This window comes from Abrus precatorius, unplaced genomic scaffold (genome assembly GCF_003935025.1).
Source record: "Abrus precatorius isolate BTA unplaced genomic scaffold, Abrus_2018 Scaffold8, whole genome shotgun sequence".
NCBI classification, from domain to species: Eukaryota; Viridiplantae; Streptophyta; class Magnoliopsida; order Fabales; family Fabaceae; genus Abrus; species Abrus precatorius.
Window position 1 is genome coordinate 38,559,902 of NW_020874428.1, and position 21,164 is coordinate 38,581,065.

Consider the following 21,164-nt stretch of genomic DNA (forward strand, 5'->3'; position numbering starts at 1 on the left):
AAATAATTTTTAGTGTTAAATCATTTATTTTAAGCCTTCAAAATTTTTTTTTTACTTTAAATAACTCAATACTAATTTTATCAATCATACTTGTTTTTAGGTACTCCTTCAAATAAACCTTGTGATACTAATTTAAATAACCATTTAGATCTAATTCAATCTCAAAAGTTACCTTAAAGAAAGAATAATTCAAGTCTTATAAAAAGTATTTGAATCCTATTTGATGTAAGACATCTTAACAGAAATTAAGTTTAAAAAGTTGTGTTTTATTTTATCCCTGGAATAGGAAAATAAATGGTGTATGATATGCATTTAGCTGTTAAATTTTGATAGCCTATTGCCTTTCAAATGGTTTGACAGCCATAAGAACAGCAGATTGTACCTTGCGGATCAGGCAACACCAAAGAACAAAAGCAACTAATAGCAGCAGCACAAATACAAGTTCATTTCTACTGGCACTAACCACCGACACAATGTCCACAATAATCAATTAACATTTGAGCAACCTTCATCTCTGCAGTGCAGAACCATAAAAACCATTAAGCTGTGAAAATTGAATAACAACAGTGGAAGGCAATAAAGATAAACAGCACAAAATAAATTAAGAGAGTGATAGAAACAAGTTTATTGCAATACAAGGCATTTCCAAACAACAATGAAGTTAAGCCTGTTTGAGAAAAAAGGAAGAGTATGTTTAACAGACACATTAGAACATGCCACAATAAGACATGGTGTTTTATTTTCTGTTTAGTAAAAGGAAAAGCAAAACAAAACCTTTTTGTTTCATTCTGTTCAGTTCCTGTGCTAAAACTTATTGCAACATAAAGAGGACCACATAGCCATTGATCAAAAACTATTCGGAAACTTTAAAAAACTGTGCAGAGCTAGACACTACTAATCAAGCTAAGGATCAAAGTATCAATTGCTTAATGACTGGGTTTTGAATTTTCAACTGTTGAATTTAAATGTTAAATTAATAATAATAAAGAGAATTACAATTTTTTAATCTCTCACTTATTTTTAATCATTTTTTATGCATGCATTCCAATTTATTTTTAAAAAATACCTTCAAGTGCCATATTTGGTGGTTCAAAAGATATTTTTCTAATCTTGAATTTGTTGCTGTGGTAACAATGGGTTTAATTAGATTTTTATTCTTGAATGGATAGATAGATATTAAATAATTTCTTATTGTGATTTTTTTGTCTTTAATATTTATACATTACCAAAACTGTGTTTTTAGTCTTTAGTGAGAGATTAAAAAACTTGTTTATATTTTTAAGTTAGAGACTAAATATATGTAGGAATTGAATAGGTCATATTTTATTAAAAAAAATAGTTTTCCATAAAAAAAGTCATATTCTAATTAAGCGAAAAACAATATTGGATTGTATGAAATCATAAAAATGGCCCAACAGCTCAGAACATCCGTACATATAACATATGATATGTCCATGGCTCCCCACAGAAGGGAAAAAAAAAATTGTCCATGGTTGAAACTAGTTCTCAAATTAGAGATGAGAGAACACATAGATTTCACTATGCTGTATACCTTTCTGAAAGCAAGCAATCAGCTGCCCACCCTTATCAGTTATCATTAGAACTTGCAAGAATTGTGTTATACGAAGATACCAAGACAACAACTAAAACGAGTTCGTCATGATTAATATAATAGCATGCCTAGTAAGAATAAAAACACCAGATTTGGAATGCTTCTTCCTATATTTCAGTTGTAACCTCTTGAAACGAGCTTGCTTTCCCCTTTTTTCCTGATTAACGTTTTGCAGGCAAAGATCATCTCTTCTAGGTACGTGATCGTCATGCCTAGAACTTACGTGTATAAAAAAGCGAACCTTAATATGCGGTGTATGTTAACCCTTGCATTTCTGATTTCATTTGATTCACTTGCATCGCCCAAGTTCACATAATGGAGAAAGGAAAAGTTACATGGGTGTTTATTGGGTGTATTTATGATTTCTGAAAGCTTTGATTATAACGAGAAAGATTTGGAGTCTGAAGATCGTAAAAGTCCCAGTGTTTGACGATCTTGCCGAGAAGAATGCGCGTTTCAATGTTTTCAAGGAGAACTTGAAGCACGGGCACAAGGTGAACAAGATGAAGAGGTCCTACAAGTTGAAATTGAACCAGTTTGCAGACATGACCCATCACGAGTTTGTTATCTCCTACCCACCAGTGTTTATCAAAAGGCAAGTCTAGTTATTTTATGCAAGTCATGTTTTCTAAATTTATAATTAAAAATCCTGTATCACCGTATAATTCCAATGTTTATGTTAAGAAAAGTGATTTATAATAGAAATATAATTGATGTTGTTAAATTGTGCAATTGTAGGGAGTGGTCAATGGGTCTTGTGGCGCACAATTAAATCATGAAGTAGAAGTGGTGGCGTATGGTATACCACATGATGGAACCAAAGTATTGGGATGGCGAAGAACTCGTGGGGAAGTGAATGGGGGAGAAAATGGGTATATGAGGATGCTACATGGCGTGGAAGTTAAAGAAGGATTGGATATGATTATGTGGGATAGCTATGGAGGCTTCTAATCCAATTAAGTCGTCCCCAAATATCATCTGAGCAACCTTAGAAGGCAATCACAACAACGATGAACCCTAAATAGTTAATGCGTCAATGCATGTTTCAAGTCGTCACTTTTTGTGAACGTGATATGTAAGCAATTGACCCAATAAATAAATCCTTATGTGATAATTTAAATGATACTGTGCTCTCTTTATTAAGTATTTTGCATCATCTTAATAATTAAAAATGTAAAAGTTGTATATCTAAACAAATTGTAAATGTTAAATATTAGAAAGATATAAAAGAATATTATAGAAAATAAACTAGAAAACAAAAATGAATTCAACAATAATAATATAATGAAAAAGACTGAACGAATGCAGGTGGAATTACATGACTGGTTAAGTAATAATTTAATTAACAAATGAATGGAGAGTAGGAAATTGATGAAAATCAAACCACATTGTTATGGTAACGATTTTTCTCATCCCTTTCAGATTATTTGACATTTACCTTTTATATTTAATAAATTACACGTTTGCTATATATACATAACTATCATATTTGATGAATATATTTAAATAAATTGGAAATTCTACATTTAATTTATATCAATTGAAAGAAAATTATATTTCTTACATGCATTATAGAGAATTCTAAGCACCTATCCACATCTCTCATGCTAAAAAAATCTAAAATATTTAGGATATGTTTGTTTTTAATTTTATTGGAAATAAACATACTCTTAGTGATTAAAGAGATCTATTATTAAAAAATTTTACCTAGTGATTTCGCTTTACAAGTATTCTCACCTTTTCCTCAATTTGGACACAACCTAAAGTTTATTAGTGGGCCTTGAAGATACTTGAAGATAAATATTTTTAAAATTATGGGATCAGTAATTATTTTAATTTTTTCTTTAAATTTTAGCAAATTTTTTAAATTTTAAAACCCTGCTATCCCAATTCTCTCTCTCTTTTTTTTTTATACTTTTAAATTAAAGTTTTCAATTTATTCTTCATAAATGTAATTTATGCATATTAGTATATATATTTGTTATACTTCATTTATATTTCCTAAATTATATTTTTATGTTAAAAAATATCAACTAATATTTTACAAGTACAAATTAAAAATATTATTTTATATAAAATATAATAATATACTATTTATTAACTTTTAATACACTACTAAATATATTTGAATAAAAATGTTTATAAAATAATATTTCCTAATTTCATTTTTTAATTTTTTATTTTAATATATAATCTTTATTTATGGTTTTTGTTTTGGTTTAATTTGTTAATATTTTTTACTTTATTTTTAGATGTCAATCAAATAAAATTTTTAATTATATTATGTTATATTAATTATTAATTTATCATTTTCTGTTAGTTTTGGTGCGACACCATCTTAATCAATTTTTTTCTCTTTCTGTCTGTTTGACAGTTACGTGACTAAAACTTAAAATTTACTTAATTAACATTTAAAATATTTTAAAGAACCAAATTAAAATAATAAATTTTAAAAAAATGAAATAAAATAAAATAAAAAGTTAAAAACTAATAGAAAAACTAATAAAATAAAATAAAACTGGCATTAAAAATAATAAATCAAAGTATTAATTTTAGCAAAATATATTTATTAATTTTTTAAAACTAATAGAAAAACGCTAACAGGACCCTTAAATTAGAAACTACCGACATGGAGGATTATGAATTGAGCGTGCCAAGCAGTCGGAAAGAAAAAGGTTGGCGTGTAAGAAAGAAAGCACTTAGTATTCTTGTTGGGTGGGTCCCCACAGCCCCATTTGTTATTTTGTTTTGTAACATTTGCACCAAAAATATAGCCATTCTTCGCCTTTGGGGGGCAACCAAAAATGTTATCAGGACAAAAGTTAGGTCAAGTTATTTAAGTATTTATACTGTTCTTATATTAAATTAATTATTTTTTATTTAGGGTAAAATTTTAGATAATTTTATAAGTATTCTTCGTACTTACTTGAAACTAATTTTATCTTAATAATTTATGATAATTTTAAAGCTAAATTTTACTGAGTAATAAAATTTTAGTATTGATGAAAAATTATATTAAATGTATGTACATAATCGTCTAAATTTTGTTCAACTTATCGTTACTTCTTCTTTTTGTTCTGAATAAAAATATAAGTAAGAATGATCAATATTATTTTAAAATTTCAATTTAATAAATTATTAAATAAGATTTAAAGAAGAATAATAATTAAAAGATAAACATCAACTATAGTTTTCAGGATATTAATTAACAAAATTCGTAAAGTATTATTAATATATTTGTATTCTGATTTTAATATACTTCTTTTGATAATAACTAACTAGGCTTACTAACTTAAATTGAGAGTAACGAAAGAAAAAGGAAGGAACAGACCGAGAGATAGAGACAGAAGGGAGGGTCCGTTGTTTGATTGCGAAGAAAAGCATCTTTGGGAATCGAAAAGAATTAAGATAGAGTTAATGGGACCTGCTTTGCATTTGCAGTGTTGAGTTTGTAGTTGAAAGCTTGAAATGGGTGTAGCAATCACCTTTATCAACCATTCCCATTTGTCCATTCCCTCCTTTCACTTGGGATCAAAGTCTGCATCAACATCATCCTTTCCCTCACCGACACCTTCTTCTTCCTCCTTATTGCGCTTCTCACAGCGCTCTTCATGACCATGATCCTCTGCCTTACAATCGGATCTCAGTCGCAGATCCAAATCCAACAACGTTCACCGTCACCTCCACTTTTCTCCTCTTTCTCATGGACCCCTCTACTTCTCGTCCTGCTGTAGTCATCGACAATGGCTCCGGGTACCCTTTTCCTCATTAACATCACCCGCTTTTTTTTTCGACGCTTTTTTATTTCTTCTTCTTTTTATCCGTGTATGGACACCACGTGTTTGTTGCAATGCCTCAATGTGTTTTGTGACTACAATTTTCTGTAATATTGATTGACCCGAATTGGGTTTGCCCTGAATCTGGAAAATGATGGTTTTTTTGCAGGTACACGAAGATGGGGTTTGCTGGTAATGTTGAGCCATGTTTTATTGTCCCGACAGTGGTTGCAGTGAATGAGACGTTTCTGAATCAATCGAGGCCCTCTTCCAAAGGCAATTGGGTAACCCAGCACAACGCCGGGGTTATGGCGGATCTTGATTTCTTCATTGGGGATGAGGCGCTTTCCAAGTCACGATCAAGCAGCACTTACAATCTCAGCTACCCGATTCGGCATGGCCAGGTGGAGAATTGGGATGCCATGGAGCGCTTCTGGCAGCAGTGCATATTCAACTATTTGAGGTGTGATCCGGAGGATCACTATTTTCTCTTGACCGAGAGTCCATTGACGGCACCTGAGAGTCGCGAGTATACTGGAGAAATCATGTTTGAGACTTTTAATGTACCTGGACTTTACATTGCTGTGAATTCTGTGCTTGCTCTTGCAGCTGGCTACACAACATCCAAGGTTGGTAGTTGGTGCACGTGAAAAAGATTGGGAATTACATCGAATATAGATTGAAATTGGATGATTAATCTTGAAAGGTTTAAATATTTAATATGGCCTCAGCAGCAAGTTGGGTAGGTACAAAACATGTAGAATGCTTTACCAGCCCGTGCAACTTGATGTTCTGGATGCTTTCACTTGAAACAAAAAGTGGAAGACAATGTAGAGTGTTGATTGTTGTAAAGATTTTGCATTATTACAAGCGCACATGATAATTTATCAACTCCTCATTTTGTTGAATGTAAACTTCTATGTTGGTTCTATTTAAAACTTGATAACAGTACCAGTGGAGCTATTGGAAAAATTGTTTCTTTTTTCTTACTATATCTATCTTTTATATTAAAGAATATTTTACTTTTATGCTGATCTAGATTCTTCTTAGTGTGAGATGACAGGAGTTGTAGTGGATGTTGGAGATGGGGCTACTCATGTTGTACCTGTTGCAGATGGTTATGTAATTGGTAGTAGCATCAAATCGATTCCCATTGCCGGAAAGGACGTTACCCTTTTTGTGCAGCAGCTTATGCGGGTGGGTGTGCCTGCTATTTGTTCCCATATTTGAATATCTGTGAATCAGCAAACCTATTCTTGTTAATGTTGAAGGATCTCATATTACCATAATGCCATTGACACTAGCTAGTAAAAGCATTAATGTATAAATAGCTAATGGTGGATGGACAAGCCAAGATATATTTATGATAATATTATTGTTACATTTTAAATAGTTAATTAGAGGTGAAGTTTACTTATTTCATAACTGAGTATGAATCTTTTTCTTGTATTCTGCTATTTATACTGACTGGTAATGTAATCTGTATCCAATTTTCAACCTGCATTTTGATAATACTGATTCACGAACTGTCTCAAGTTTACATGGTTTCTTTCAGGAAAGAGGAGAAAATGTACCACCTGAAGATTCTTTTGAAGTAGCTCGGAAAGTAAAGGAAACATATTGCTACACCTGCTCTGACATTGTGAAGGTTGCTTTTAGTTCAATAGTTGGTGCTTTCATAATCATTTGAAGAATATGTGGTGTGCCCCCACAATAGTTTTGTGCCTCTGTCATTAGGATGCTGAATGTCAAAGATTCTCATTACTTAAGCTTGCTTTTCTTTTTGTGAATTAAAAGGATGTGAAGTTATCTTTCGAACTTATTAGTTTTCCTGTATAACAATAGATCAATTTCTCCCAGGAATATAATAAGCATGACAAGGAACCAGCCAAGTATATCAAGCAATGGAGAGGCATTAAACCAAAGACAGGGGCACCATATTCCTGTGATATTGGCTATGAACGATTTCTTGGCCCTGAGGTTTGTCATAGATCTTTAGATTTTCTCTTTTATGAATTGCTAAATCTGTCATAGAAGGTATCTGGATTGAAGATATTTATATCAACTATGTTGAATACTCATTTTTAGTATGATTTTTCCATTGTGATGAATTAATTAAATATACACTAATTGATTTCTAACTTGCTATCTTGAATATCTATCTGAATTAAAGGGTTGTTCATAGGAAAATGGTAAAGTGATATTATATGCATTTGCTTTGCTCTGATACCTTCTCATTTGAAGGTCAGAGTTCTTTCCCTTTCCTTTGGGTTATAAAGAGGTCCAAGATTTAGTATGGGGAGTGGGAAGGATGGTTTAAGTGCGGGCAGTGTAGCCTGGCTGGGATTTGAACCTAGGATCAACTGATGAAGCAATCTGTAGTCTTGGTATAAGTTAGCTATAGCTATTACTATTAGTAGTTGGTACTTGACATTGTTAAGTTTGTTCCTTAAACTACTGAATAATTCACGTAAATGTAGTATTGTCTTGGTGTAATTGTGGAACTATAGGTTCAGCTAGGGTCATTATATCAACATGATTGGCCAATTTAACATTTCTGTATGTTTTCCAAATTATTTCTGCAGATTTTCTTTAATCCTGAGATATATGGCAGCGACTTTACCACCCCTTTGCCAGTAGTAATAGACAAGTGCATTCAGTCTGCCCCAATTGACACAAGAAGATCATTATATAAGGTGAAGTACCTTTACTTATTGACATGCATATAAATATGGCCCCAAGTATGCTATTAAATTTTAGGGAATAGTCACATTTTCCCATAAAATTAGGGAACTTCTAAGGTTCAGCGTTAAGCATGAGGCAGTTTTTGTTGTTGGCCTAGATGTCATAAATTAGTGTCAAGCTGCATCAGTCCACCAGCCATCCCAGATACTTAATTTTGAAACTTATAAATTTCACACTCTCTAGTTTATATTTTCTTAATGATTGAACTCTAGATCTCCAGTCTTTACCAGTTGCAGACTTGCCAATTTTGTTTTTTTATTTATTTCAGAATGTGGTGTTGTCGGGTGGATCAACCATGTTCAAGGATTTTCACAGAAGGTTGCAACGTGATCTAAAGAAAATAGTGGATGCTCGTGTCCTTTCAAATGAAGCACGTTTAAATGGGGAGATAAAGGTACGAGTTGATACATAGTTTCAAACCATGGAATTGATGATTCAGCCTCCTCCCCTTCCCTCTCATGCAGACAAAAAATTCTTATATAAACTTTATTTATATACACAAATGTATGTACTAAACTAATCAACAATCTATACATCATTATTTTGTATTTAAATAATTACATTAATCCCTTCTTTGCATAATTATTTTGGATTTAAATAAGGATGTGTTGGTTTTCGATTGGTTTGGTTACAGAATTTGGGCTGACAAAGTGTAAACAAGTATCTCTCCCCCGAGACAAAATTGTCTCATTGATGTATTTATATGTATGCTCTGACCGCTATATATTTATTGCCTTGCTTTGGCATTTACTTTTGTCATTTCATTTATGTGGAGCCTCAGTCACAGCCAGTGGAGGTAAATGTACTCAGTCATCCTATCCAGAGATTTGCAGTTTGGTTTGGAGGTTCAGTGCTTGCATCAACACCTGAGTTTTTTACGGTATGTATTTCTGATGTTATTTTTTGAGGTTAAGAGGCTCATGCTTGCATCCGGCGATCTCTACATTTGTGTTTAACATGTTTCCATGTCATGACTTACAAGTACTGTGTCCAAAATGAAAGCAAAGCTAGCCTATGTTTTAAAATTTCTGCCCCCTATGTGCAGGCTTGTCATACAAAAGCAGAATATGAGGAGTATGGAGCAAGCATTTGCCGGACAAATCCTGTTTTCAAGGGAATGTATTAAAGCAACGACAAATTAGTTGTGATCATGGATGCAGTTACTTGATGAAAATGTCGAATAATGTCTGGTTATTTTGATCCTCAATTCACCTCCTTGTCTTTCTTCCCACCTGTATTGAGGGTGGCAGAGATGAGTGTAAAATATGTACATTCAGTGAAAAAATTGCATTTCCAGTTTCTATATTCCTGAGGTTCACCCTAGGCTGTCAGTTTCACATGTTTATTGCGTTTGCCAGCTTGTTCAGACGGCACTTAATGGTTAGATTGAAACTCATCTTTGACAAAAAGTTGGCTGAGCCGAATTGCAAATTTTGGAGCTTAGAGTTTGATAAGTTTCTGCATATTTTTCATTTACTATTAGTATCTTTCCATTCAGTACTTTTATAGTTAGGAAGATAAATTCATTGGGATTGAATTGTAATACATAATAAGCACCAGTGCAGGGGGTTAGATAATAGATTGTTTTTGTGAATCACTTACTTTTGGGTACATAATGTACAATGTGGATTCTGCTTAATGATAGTCAAAGCCTGAAACAATTCTTTTGTCACGATGACTATTTGTGATTTGTAATGTACTTTCCTGTCAAGTAATTTGAAATTTTTCTCCAACATATGTGATATTACCATTTTCTTCTTTCTAGTGGCAAATTCTGTGTTGGTGAAAGTGGTTGAAGGCCTTGCCACTTGAATCCTTTATTCTCTTGCATCTTTCATTGTCAGTAAAAGTGATTCAATTAAAATTAAAATAATTGTTTAATTTTTCAAGAGGCATTGTATCAGTAATATCATGAAAGTCAATAAATTAAATATTTTGTTTAAGATAAATTTCTTTCAATACTTTCTTCATCTAAATCTTTTTATAAGTAACATGTTTAATAAATTTTGATATTTATACTAAAAAAATAATTATAAAGCTTTACTATTAAAAAGTTTCGGTAAATGAGAAGACATTCAATCTTTTTCATCCCAAGTTGACCTATGAGGGGTTGGCATTTAGAAGACACGTCTGAAAGTTAAGTTTTTTTGATGAAAAAAGAAGAATGAATCTATTTTTAAAATTAAAAGTTATATAATATTTATAAAAAAACAAAAGAATAACATATTTCTACCATAATTTATTTTTTTTATTTTAAGAAATCAATTAAAAAATATATTTATTGGAAATAAAAAATTATTTCTTTCTTTACTTCTCTTTCTAAAACTTGACATCCAAAGATATATTAAGATTGTGCACCGCTAACTACTTTATTTGAAAAAATTGTAGTTATTGCGATCAGAGAATTTTATATCACAACTTAAGCAAATTATTTTATTTTTAACAATTTTATAATTTTAAAATAGAGTGAGTGTTTACCATAAATATATCTCCCACCAAAAATGGAAAGCCTAACAGTACGTGAGAAGATAATGGGCCGAGCCTGGGCCTGCCGGTGGATCTGAGCCCAAATAAAACTGCGCATCGCGTTCCCCTTTCCACGTTTTTGGCAGAGGAAGCAGAAGAGTGGATAGGAGGGATTGGAATCGGAATTGCAGGATGGTGAGAGTGGCAACGTACTTCGCGATGACGCTCGGTGCTTTCGTCTTCTGGCAATCCATGGACAAGATTCATGTCTGGATCGCTCTTCATCAGGACGAGAAGGTTCCTTCCCTTCTCTTTTCTCTCAATCACCTTCTCCAATTTCATTTTCGTCAAGATTATCATTTAACAAATTATGGTTATTTCAGTTAATTTTTCATAATATGTTGCAGAGAGAAAGGATGGAGAAGGAAGCAGAGATCAGAAGGGTCAGAGAAGAGCTGTTGCGGCAACAGGCCAATCAGAAGGATTCTCTTTCTTAAATTTGAATATGTTGTAATTTTGCTTTTCCAGTGCAATGTTATGTGTTCCAATAAAATCCGGTACTAGGTAACATTCAAATTCAATTGCGTGGATTTCTAATGCGTTCCTTTACAGATGCACTTGTTTAGTAAAATGCTACGTGTCTGTAATTGTTCAAACCCTTGGCTTTTTTTTTTTTTTTTTTTGGTATGCATATTGGCCCTTGGCTTAAGTTATGAACCAGATTTTGAACCTTTATTCTTCTTTGAAAGCATGAAATTTGGAATTCAACGTAGTTGCGGATCACTTGTTGAATGGTTTGGAATTTAAGTCTCTAAATTCTCTAGTTTGCCGATCTGGCTGTGGAGCATAATTCATTTGCTCCTTCTGCTCCTGAATACATCCTTATTTGTGCTACAATCCTCTCATTTAGTTTAGATATATAAGTATAGCTGGACATATTACCTTGCTTAAAAATCAATTGTAGATTGGAGAATTAGTATTCAACCATTGACTACTGCCATTTTCTAGTTTCTACCCCTTCCTTTTATTTGTTTTACAGAATTTTGGTGGTTAAATTGACAAATTATGAAGAATTGGCAATATTAACTTCAATAAGCAGGTGTCAGCTTAATGTTTTTTACATTCTTAACTCTTGCTAAGGTCCTGACATTATTGCAATCATAGGCAAGTGCTTGGAGTAGAGGTAGATCTTACTGGTGTCCAGAATAGGAGATTTTAAACAGAATAGTGACTACTGAATAGTGGGATATGGTGCGGCTATTGTGCTATGGCTGAGCGTAGAAGCTGCACCTTTAGTGAATAGAACAATGGTGCCAATTGCCACTATAGGGTTATTTTACCTTTGATAAAACTCAGTTGTTTGCATTCTCTGTCCAACCGGCCTCCGTTTACACTTTGCTGGCCTGTTCTGTCCTACCTCTGCTCCATTCATAGAACCTTGTGGTATGACGAAATTGTCCCAATGAGTGTTATTGTCTTGGTACGTTTTACAGAAATGTGCTTGGTTAAAATTGATTACTCTTTTGCTGCTAGTTAGTCATGCCTTAAATGATTGCGTGTTTAAGTGCTGACTTTGATTACCAATGGTGGATATGTCTATTTGTTTGTGTGTTTATATGTATATATGTGTCTGTTTGTGTGTAGTATAAATTATTTGCATTTTATCTTTTATATTCGCTATAGCAGCTATCCTTTTATCTGCCACCCTGTTGTGACATTTTGGGGCTGCTTCAGGCCACTACCAAAGAAGTCTGAGAGACAACTCTCTTGTTAAGTAGTATTTTAATTCAGTCCAAGACTTTTATCGTTATGTATACCATATGTTACAATTTAATTGAACTGAATTGTTGCATAAGAAATGCTCCAATAGGGAGAGTAACTTTCTGCATGTGGTATAGTATCTGTGTTTCTGTTGATGGTTAATGCTATGGTAGGGTAGCTACATTTAAATCATGTATGCCGTAAACTTTTGGTGGCCGTAAGCTTTTGCTGGATTTTACCTGTTGAATGTAATCATGAATTTGTTATGGATCTTCCTCGTGTCTGTGGAACAAGTGAAAATAAGATGTTACGTTGAGTTCTCTCTGGACATGTACTTTTCACATTTTGCTGCAGAATATTACGTTCTTTCCCTTCACAAGTGATCAGTGGTTAAGGTGAAACTCTAACTCCCTCGCTGCCTTGTATATGGAAAATATCTTTCGCAAGGGTGAAATGTGATCGATAGCTGATGTCTTAGTGCATGTTAATACTGAAAATTTCATTATTTCCCTCCACAAATGAAAGATTTCAGTCGTGGAAGTGATAAACTCTAGTTTGTTGCCTTGTGTATTGCAATTACCTCTTGCAAGTGTGGAATGTGATGGATGACTGATGTCCATAGTGTTTGTTAATACTAAGGAAAAAGGATTGCCCTTTTCCAAATCGTGAGAGGAAAAACTCAAATGCACAAATTTTCATCTCCTGGCCCTTTTTTGTTCAGGTCAATAACTTGCGGCCTTTGATTTATGATGTTTTCGGTCCTCCTGGGTGTTTGTATCGTACCTGCTTTTGGGCAAGCTAAATAAATTAACCCCTGCTTCCAAGTGTTTTCTCTAGTAGTTGCCACTTCGTTTACCAAGAATATAAGCACAAACTATGTAGTAAACTTTATAGTCTCATAACATGAACCATAAAAATAACAATCGCATATGATTTTGTACATAATTTTTTCTTGTCTCACTTATTTTTATTATTTTTGTATATACGTATCTCAAAGGTACATTTTATTTACAAAGAAGATGCCTTTCATATTTGATGGTTCAAAAAATTATGTTCCGAAACTTTAATTTTCTGTTGTAGTAATAATGGTTTTAATTATATTTTTATTATTGAATAGATAGATATTAAATAATGAAAAATATTGACTAGTATAAACGAATTTTACAAAATCACTAACGAAACACCGTGATTTCCATCAAATACCCACTATGTTTTTCATTTTCTTAGCTGGAGTATTATCAATTAAAATGAAGCAATATACGTTTTGCCATTGTTTTGTGTAAAAAAAGATTGTGCTAACAAGCAAAGCTCTTAAATCATGTTTAAAAAATGTCAAGTCTAATCGAAATATAATGTTAAATTATGCAGTTGTACAGTGTTCAATGAGTCTTGTGGCAGAGAATTAAATCATGGAGCAGTGGTGGGCTATGGTATCACGCATGATGGAACAACTATTGGATTACGAAGAACTTATGGAGAAACTAAATGGGGAGAGTGGATATAAAAGGATGAAGCGTGGGGTGGAAGCTGAGGAAGTATTATGCGGGACTGCTATGGAGGCTTCTAATCAAATCAAGTCGTCACCAAGTAAAATCTGAGGTACCTTCGAAGGCAATGAGAACAAAGATTAACTCTAAACACCTAATGCATCAATGCATGTCTCATGTCATCACATCTTTCTTATGAACATGATATGTGAGCAAATAAATATATCCATCCGTGAGAATTAAAACAACACTAAGCTCCCTTTTTAAAAGCCTTTTATATCATCCTAATAATTAAAAATATAAATTTGTAATATCCAAACAACTTGTAAATAACAAGTATGAGAAAGACAACAAAAATTATTAAGGAAAATTAAAATAAATAAGTTATTTTAGAGGGAAAAAAATGAAAGAAACAATAATGAAAGATATATTTCTGAAAAAATGCAAATAAGGTAAAAAAATTATAAATTAAATAATAATGAAAGAAATGCCTTTGATAATAACTGCCTAGGCATATTAAAATTGAGAATTATAAAAGGAACAGAAAGAAGCAGGGAGAGAGAGAAGGGAAAGATAGGTTGTTTGATTGCTAAGGAAAGCATCTTTGCGCAACGAACAGAATAACGATGGGACCTGCGTTGCATTTGCAGTGTTCAGTTTATAATTGAGAACTTGAAATGGGTGTAGCAATCAGCATTACCGACCATTCCCATTTGTCCATTCCCTCCTTTCACTTGGAATCAAAGTCTGCATCAACATCATCCTTTCCCTCACCAACACCTTCTTCTTCGTCCTTACTGCGCTTCTCACAGCGCTCTTCATGACCATGATCCTCTGCCTTATACTAGGATCTCAGTCGCAGATCCAACTCCAACAACGTTCACCGTCACCTCCACTTTTCCCCTCTTTCTCATGGACCCCTCTACTTCTCGTCCTGCTGTAGTCATCGACAATGGCTCCGGGTACCCTTTTCCTCCATTTACATCACCCGCCTTCTTTTCTACGCTTTCTTCTTGTTGCAATGCCTCAATGTGTTTTGTGACTACAATTTTCTGTAATATTGATTGACCCGAATTGGGTTTGCCCTGAATCTGGAAAATGATGGTTTTTTTGCAGGTACACGAAGATGGGGTTTGCTGGTAATGTTGAGCCATGTTTTATTGTCCCGACAGTGGTTGCAGTGAATGAGACGTTTCTAAATCAATCGAGGCCCTCTTCTAAGGCCAATTGGGTAACCCAGCACAACGCCGGGGTTATGGCGGATCTTGATTTCTTGATTGGGGATGAGGCGCTTTCCAAGTCACGATCAAGCAGCACTTACAATCTCAGCTACCCGATTCGGCATAGCCAGGTGGAGAATTGGGATGCCATGGAGCGCTTCTGGCAGCAGTGCATATTCAACTATTTGAGGTGTGATCCGGAGGATCACTATTTTCTCTTGACCGAGAGTCCATTGACGGCACCTGAGAGTCGCGAGTATACTGGAGAAATCATGTTTGAGACTTTTAATGTACCTGGACTTTACATTGCTGTGAATTCTGTGCTTGCTCTTGCAGCTGGCTACACAACATCCAAGGTTGGTAGTTGGTACACGTGAAAAGGATTGGGAATTACATCGAATATAGATTGAAATTGGATGATTAATCTTGAAAGGTTTAAATATTTAATATGGCCTCAGCAGCAAGTTGGGTAGTTATCTAAACGCAAAACATGTAGAATGTTTTACCAGCCCCTGCAACTTGATGTTCTGGATGCTTTCACTTGAAACAAAAAGTGGAAGACAATGTAGAGTGTTGATTGTTGTAAAGATTTTGCATTATTACAAGCGCACATGATAATTTATCAACTCTCCTCATTTTGTTGAATGTAAACTTCTATGTTGGTTCTATTTAAAACTTGATAACAGTACCAGTGGAGCTATTGGAAAAAATTGCTTCTTTTTTCTTACTATATCTATCTCTTATTTTAAAGAATATTTTATTTTTATGCTGATCTAGATTCTTTTAGTGTGAGATGACAGGAGTTGTAGTGGATGTTGGAGATGGGGCTACTCATGTTGTACCCGTTGCAGATGGTTATGTAATTGGTAGTAGCATCAAATCAATTCCCATTGCCGGAAAGGACGTTACCCTTTTTGTGCAGCAGCTTATGAGGGTGGGTGTGCCTGCTATTTTCCATATTTGAATATCTGTGAATTAGCAAACCTGCTTATGTTAATGTTGAAGGATCTCATATTATCATAATGCCATTGACACTAGCTAGTAAAACTATTCAGGTATAAATGGCTAATGGTGGATGAACAGGGCGTAATATATTTATGATAACATTATGGTGACATTTTAAATAGTTAATAAATAGAAGTGAAGTTTATATATTTCGTGATTGAGTATGAATCTTTTCATGTATTTTGCTATTTCTGCTACAGATATTGTAATAATCCATATCCAGTTGTCTATCTGCATTTTGATAATCATGATTCATGAACTGTCTCATGTTTACACGGTTTCTTTCAGGAAAGAGGAGAGAATGTACCACCAGAAGACTCTTTTGAAGTGGCTCGGAAAGTGAAGGAAATGTATTGCTACACCTGCTCCGACATTGTGAAGGTTGTTTTAGTTCAATACTTAGTGCTTTGACATCATTTGAAGAGTATGTGGTGCGCCTCTGCCAATAGTTTTGTGCCTCTGTCATTAGGATGCTGAATATAAAAAATTCTCACTACTTAAGCTTGCTTTTCTTTTTGTGAATTAAAAGGATGTAAAGTTATCTTTTGAACTTATTAGTTTTCCTATATAACAATAGCTCAATTTCTCCCAGGAATTTAATAAGCATGACAAGGAACCAGCCAAGTATATCAAGCAATGGAGAGGCATTAAACCAAAGACGGGGGCACCATATTCCTGTGATATTGGCTATGAACGATTTCTTGGCCCTGAGGTGTGTGCTATGGATCTTTAGATTTTCTCTATTATGAATTGCTAAATCTGTCTTAGAAGGTATCTGGATTGGAGATATTTTTATCTACTTTTTTTATACCTATTTTTAATATGATTTTTCCATTGTGAATGCCTGAACTTATCTCATGAACTAATTAATTAATTAAAGATACACTTGATTGATTCCTGACTTTGTTTCTTGAATATGTACCTGAAATAAAGGGGTGCATTTAGGAAAATAGTAAAAAATTAAAGTGATATGCATTTGATGTGCTCTGATATGGTGATACCTTCTCATTTGATGGTCAGAGTTATTTCCTTTTCCTTTTGGGTAAATAAAGAGGTCCAAGATCTGGTATGAGGAGTGGAAAGGAAGGTTTTAAGTGCAGGTAGTGTAGCCTGGCTGGGATTTGAACCTCTGATCAGCTGATCATGATTCAAATAGTCTGTAGTCTTGATATCACTTAGCTATTAAGTTTGTTCCTTAAAAGCACTGAAGAATTCATGAAAATGTAGTAGTGCCTTGGTGTTATTGTGGAAATAAACTATGGGTTCAGTTAGGGTCATCATATCTACTGGATTGGTCTATTTAACATATCTGTATGTTTTCCAAATGATTTCTGCAGATCTTCTTTAATCCTGAGATATATGGCAGCGACTTTACCACCCCTTTGCCAGTAGTAATAGACAAGTGCATTCAGTCTGCTCCAATCGACACAAGAAGATCATTATATAAGGTGAAGTATCTTTACTTATTGACATGCATATAGACATACCCCATGCGTGCCTTTAAATTTTAGTGAATAATCACATTTTCCCATAAAATTATGGAACTGCTATGGCTCAGCTTTAAGCATGAGGCAGTTTTTGTTGTTGGCTCAGATGTCATAAATTACTACCAAGCTGCATATCAGTCCACCAGCCGTCTCAGATACTTATTTTTGGATCTTATAAATTTCAAGCTCTCTAGTTTTTATTTTCTTAACGATCCAACTCTGAAGTATTTACCACTTGCAGACTTGCCAATTTTGTCTTCTTTTTTTTTTTTTTTAATTTCAGAATATTGTGTTGTCTGGTGGATCAACCATGTTCAAGGATTTTCACAGGAGGTTGCAACGTGATCTAAAGAAAATAGTAGACGCTCGAGTCCTTGCATCGGAAGCTCGTTTAAATGGGGAGATAAAAGTATGAGTTAATATATACTTTTAAACCTTGGAACTGATGATTCTCACCCCCTCCCTCTCACACACTCAGACAATAAATTCTTATATAAACTTTATTTATGTACACAAGTTGTATGGACTTAAAAACAACCAACAATCAATACATCATTATTTTGTATTTAAATAATTACATTAATCCCTTCTTTGCATAATTATTTTGGATTGAAATAAGGATGTGTTGGTTTTTGATTGGTTTGGTTACAGAATTTGGGCTGACAAAGTGTAAACAAGTCTCTCTCCCCATAGACAAAAAATTCTCTCGTTGATGTATTTATGTATGCCCTGACTGCTATATATTTATTGCCTTGCTTTGGCATTTACTTTTGTCATTTCATTTATGTGGAGCCTCAGTCACAGCCAGTGGAGGTAAATGTACTCAGTCATCCTATCCAGAGATTTGCAGTTTGGTTTGGAGGTTCAGTGCTTGCATCAACACCTGAGTTTTTTAGGGTATGTATTTCTGACGTTAATTTTTGGGGTTAAGAGACTCATGCTTGCATCCAGCAATCTCTACATTTGTGTTTAATGTGTTTCCATGTCATGACTTACAAGTACTGTGTCCAAAATGAAAGCAAAGCTAGCCTATGTTTTAAAATTTCTGCCCCTATGTGCAGGCTTGTCATACAAAGGCAGAATATGAGGAGTATGGAGCAAGCATTTGCCGGACAAATCCTGTTTTCAAGGGGATGTATTAAAGCAACGACAAATTAGTTGTGATCATGGATGCAGTTAGTTAATGAAAAAGCCAAATCAGTGTCTAGTCATTTTGATCCTCAATTCACCTCCTCGTCTTTCTTCCCACCTGTATCCAGGGTGACAGAAATGAGTGTAAAATATGTACATTCAGTGTAAAAAAAATTGCATTTCCAGTTTCTATTCCTGAGGTTCACCCTAGGCTGTCAGTTTCACATGTTTATTGTGGTTGCCAGCTTGTTCAGACGATACTTAATGGTTAGGTTGAAACCCATCTTTGACAAAAAGTTGGCTGAGCTGAATTGCAAATCTTGGAGCTTAGAGTTTGATAAGGTTCTGCATATTTTTCATTTACTATTCAGTATCTTTCCATTAAGTACTTTTACAGTTAGGAAGATAAATTCATTGGGATTGAATTGTAATACATAATAAGCACTAGTGCAGGGGTTAGATAATAGATTGCGATTATGTGAATCACTTATTTTAGGTACATGATGTACAATGTGGATTCTGCTTAATGATAATCAAAGCCTGAAACAATTCTTTTGTCACGATGACTATTTGTGATTTGTAGTGTACTTTCCTGTCAAGTAATTTGAAATTATTCTGCGATATATGACATATGCGGCCTTGCCACTTGAATATGCTATTCTCTTGTATGATCCAAAATAGAGTATATGTTCAAGCATTGTGCAAAAAAACAAACATCATTGGGATCGCCTTCAACGTTTTAAAAAAATTAATCGTTCAGTCGTTTGCAATTATAAATGTGGGACACTTTAAAATCTTTCTATTTGTATGAGTTACCATTTTAAAGGAATTAATTTGGGTTATCAATAATATGGTTTTGTTAAGAATTAATTTGGTACATTTATTTTTAAAGGGACTAATGATATAATAGGAGAGGAAAGAAAATTAATGACCGAGAATTTGAAGTGTTAAAGAACTAAATGGTTATTTTTTAAAAAGACTAAATTGTCTCTTGTATTTTTCTTTTTTAAGAATAAATTTGGACTATCTCTAAAATATTTAATCCATAAATTTATTGTATTAAAAATATAATAATTTGAGTACTTTTTTACTTAATGTAATTGAAAGTATTTAAGACAGTGCATTACATATTATTTAATTAATGCTCTATGACACTCAATAACAAACAACAAGAGAGGATTTCCCCTATTTTGGTGAGTTTATTAGGTTTCTAAAAATTTTACTTACTTGAAAATTAAATATAAATTTTTTATAAATCATGCCAATGAATATGTAGCCTAGCTTTTTTTATGATTCTTTAAAAATTTGAGGGGAGATGAGTTTTTTTAGTAAAGTTATAAAAATATATATATATTTTAAAATTTATCACTGGCAACTTTTGACAGTTTTTTTAATACATTTTTAATATTTTATTAATTTTAAAAATTATTATTGACAATTTTTTATTTTTTCAAAATTTTAATATTTTAAAAAAAATTATCAATTATTTACACTTTTTCAATCTTTTATCTTTCAATTTTTATAATTATACTAATTTTTAAATTTTATTTTCTTTAATTTTGTAAAAAATAATCATTATTCAGTATGTATAATTTCTAAGTATCCTATATAAAAAAAATAAAAATTTTAGGTAAGAGTGCATTGCTGTTATTTGTTTGGGGGAAAAAAATATTCATGTGCGGATAATGATAACTACACCTAGTACAGCTTTCCCTTTGGCACATTCTAATCAAACAAGCTAGTAGAGAAATGGAAATATATACCCCGCAGTTTCAAGTTGTACTATTTATTCTCATTAATGATAAATTTCTAGAGAAAATTAATTAATTTGACTTCAAAAAACTATAAAAATAAATACAATTATGTTAGCAAAATCAGCTAATTTAAATTCTTTGTGATAATATTTTCATGAATCTGTTGGGGAGTCCCCTCAATCTCTTTACAACGCAATTTCACAATATTATATTAATATATATTTTATCTTTTATTATTAAACATAGAAGGAAAGAAAAAAACACTGCAAATACAATCAAGTTATTCCAATTCAAAAATCTCAACTTTGGACGGGTGTTCATCATGGCTCTGTAGCTACTTGAACTTCATCAATTAATATATAACAACCAACCAAGTACACACAAAGAAGCTGAATAATGGTTAAGTATTTGAACTAAAATAAGATCCAATCAAAATCAAATAAAGTTAAATTTAAAAATAAAATAATAATATTATATTAATATTTTTTATATTCTTAATTTTATTATTATTAATATTTAATTATTTAATTATTATATTAATATATTATATTATAATTTTTTATTTATAATAAATAGAAATTATTTAAATATAAATTATATTTTATTCAAAATAAAAAAATTTATAAAAATATAATAAAAATTAAATATATAATAATAATAATAATAATAATAATAATAATAATATATAAGGTAACTCTTTTTTATTAGTATAAAATTTTT

The 21,164-nt window shown here is 32.7% G+C and overlaps 3 protein-coding genes across 5 annotated transcripts; all 3 read left to right on the forward strand.

Moving 5' to 3' along the window:
- Window positions 1-4,933: 4,933 nt before the first annotated feature.
- Window positions 4,934-9,862, forward strand: LOC113846512 (actin-related protein 3-like). 2 transcript variants are annotated; one of them, XM_027474882.1, is made up of 9 exons: window positions 4,934-5,365; window positions 5,558-6,017; window positions 6,439-6,585; window positions 6,944-7,036; window positions 7,249-7,368; window positions 7,974-8,084; window positions 8,402-8,527; window positions 8,915-9,013; window positions 9,179-9,862. In XM_027474882.1, exons 1-9 carry the CDS (start codon window positions 5,316-5,318, stop codon window positions 9,257-9,259), a joined length of 1,287 nt encoding a protein of 428 aa, XP_027330683.1. In that variant the 5' UTR covers window positions 4,934-5,315; the 3' UTR covers window positions 9,260-9,862. The 2 variants fall into 2 exon arrangements, with proteins under 2 accessions (XP_027330683.1, XP_027330684.1); XM_027474883.1 differs by lacking the exon at window positions 6,439-6,585 and having other exon boundaries at window positions 4,967-5,365; window positions 9,179-9,510.
- An 888-nt stretch (window positions 9,863-10,750) lies between these two features.
- LOC113846514 lies at window positions 10,751-11,144 on the forward strand. The gene is made up of 2 exons (XM_027474886.1): window positions 10,751-10,896; window positions 11,007-11,144. The coding sequence occupies exons 1-2, from the start codon at window positions 10,792-10,794 to the stop codon at window positions 11,094-11,096; spliced, it is 195 nt and encodes a 64-aa protein (XP_027330687.1). The 5' UTR covers window positions 10,751-10,791; the 3' UTR covers window positions 11,097-11,144.
- A 1,325-nt stretch (window positions 11,145-12,469) lies between these two features.
- LOC113846513 (actin-related protein 3) lies at window positions 12,470-19,249 on the forward strand. 2 transcript variants are annotated; one of them, XM_027474885.1, is made up of 9 exons: window positions 12,470-13,959; window positions 14,964-15,423; window positions 15,855-16,001; window positions 16,361-16,453; window positions 16,665-16,784; window positions 17,410-17,520; window positions 17,843-17,968; window positions 18,358-18,456; window positions 18,621-19,249. In XM_027474885.1, the coding sequence occupies exons 2-9, from the start codon at window positions 14,974-14,976 to the stop codon at window positions 18,699-18,701; spliced, it is 1,227 nt and encodes a 408-aa protein (XP_027330686.1). In that variant the 5' UTR covers window positions 12,470-13,959; window positions 14,964-14,973; the 3' UTR covers window positions 18,702-19,249. The 2 variants fall into 2 exon arrangements, with proteins under 2 accessions (XP_027330686.1, XP_027330685.1); XM_027474884.1 differs by lacking the exon at window positions 12,470-13,959 and adding an exon at window positions 14,676-14,809.
- Window positions 19,250-21,164: the final 1,915 nt, after the last annotated feature.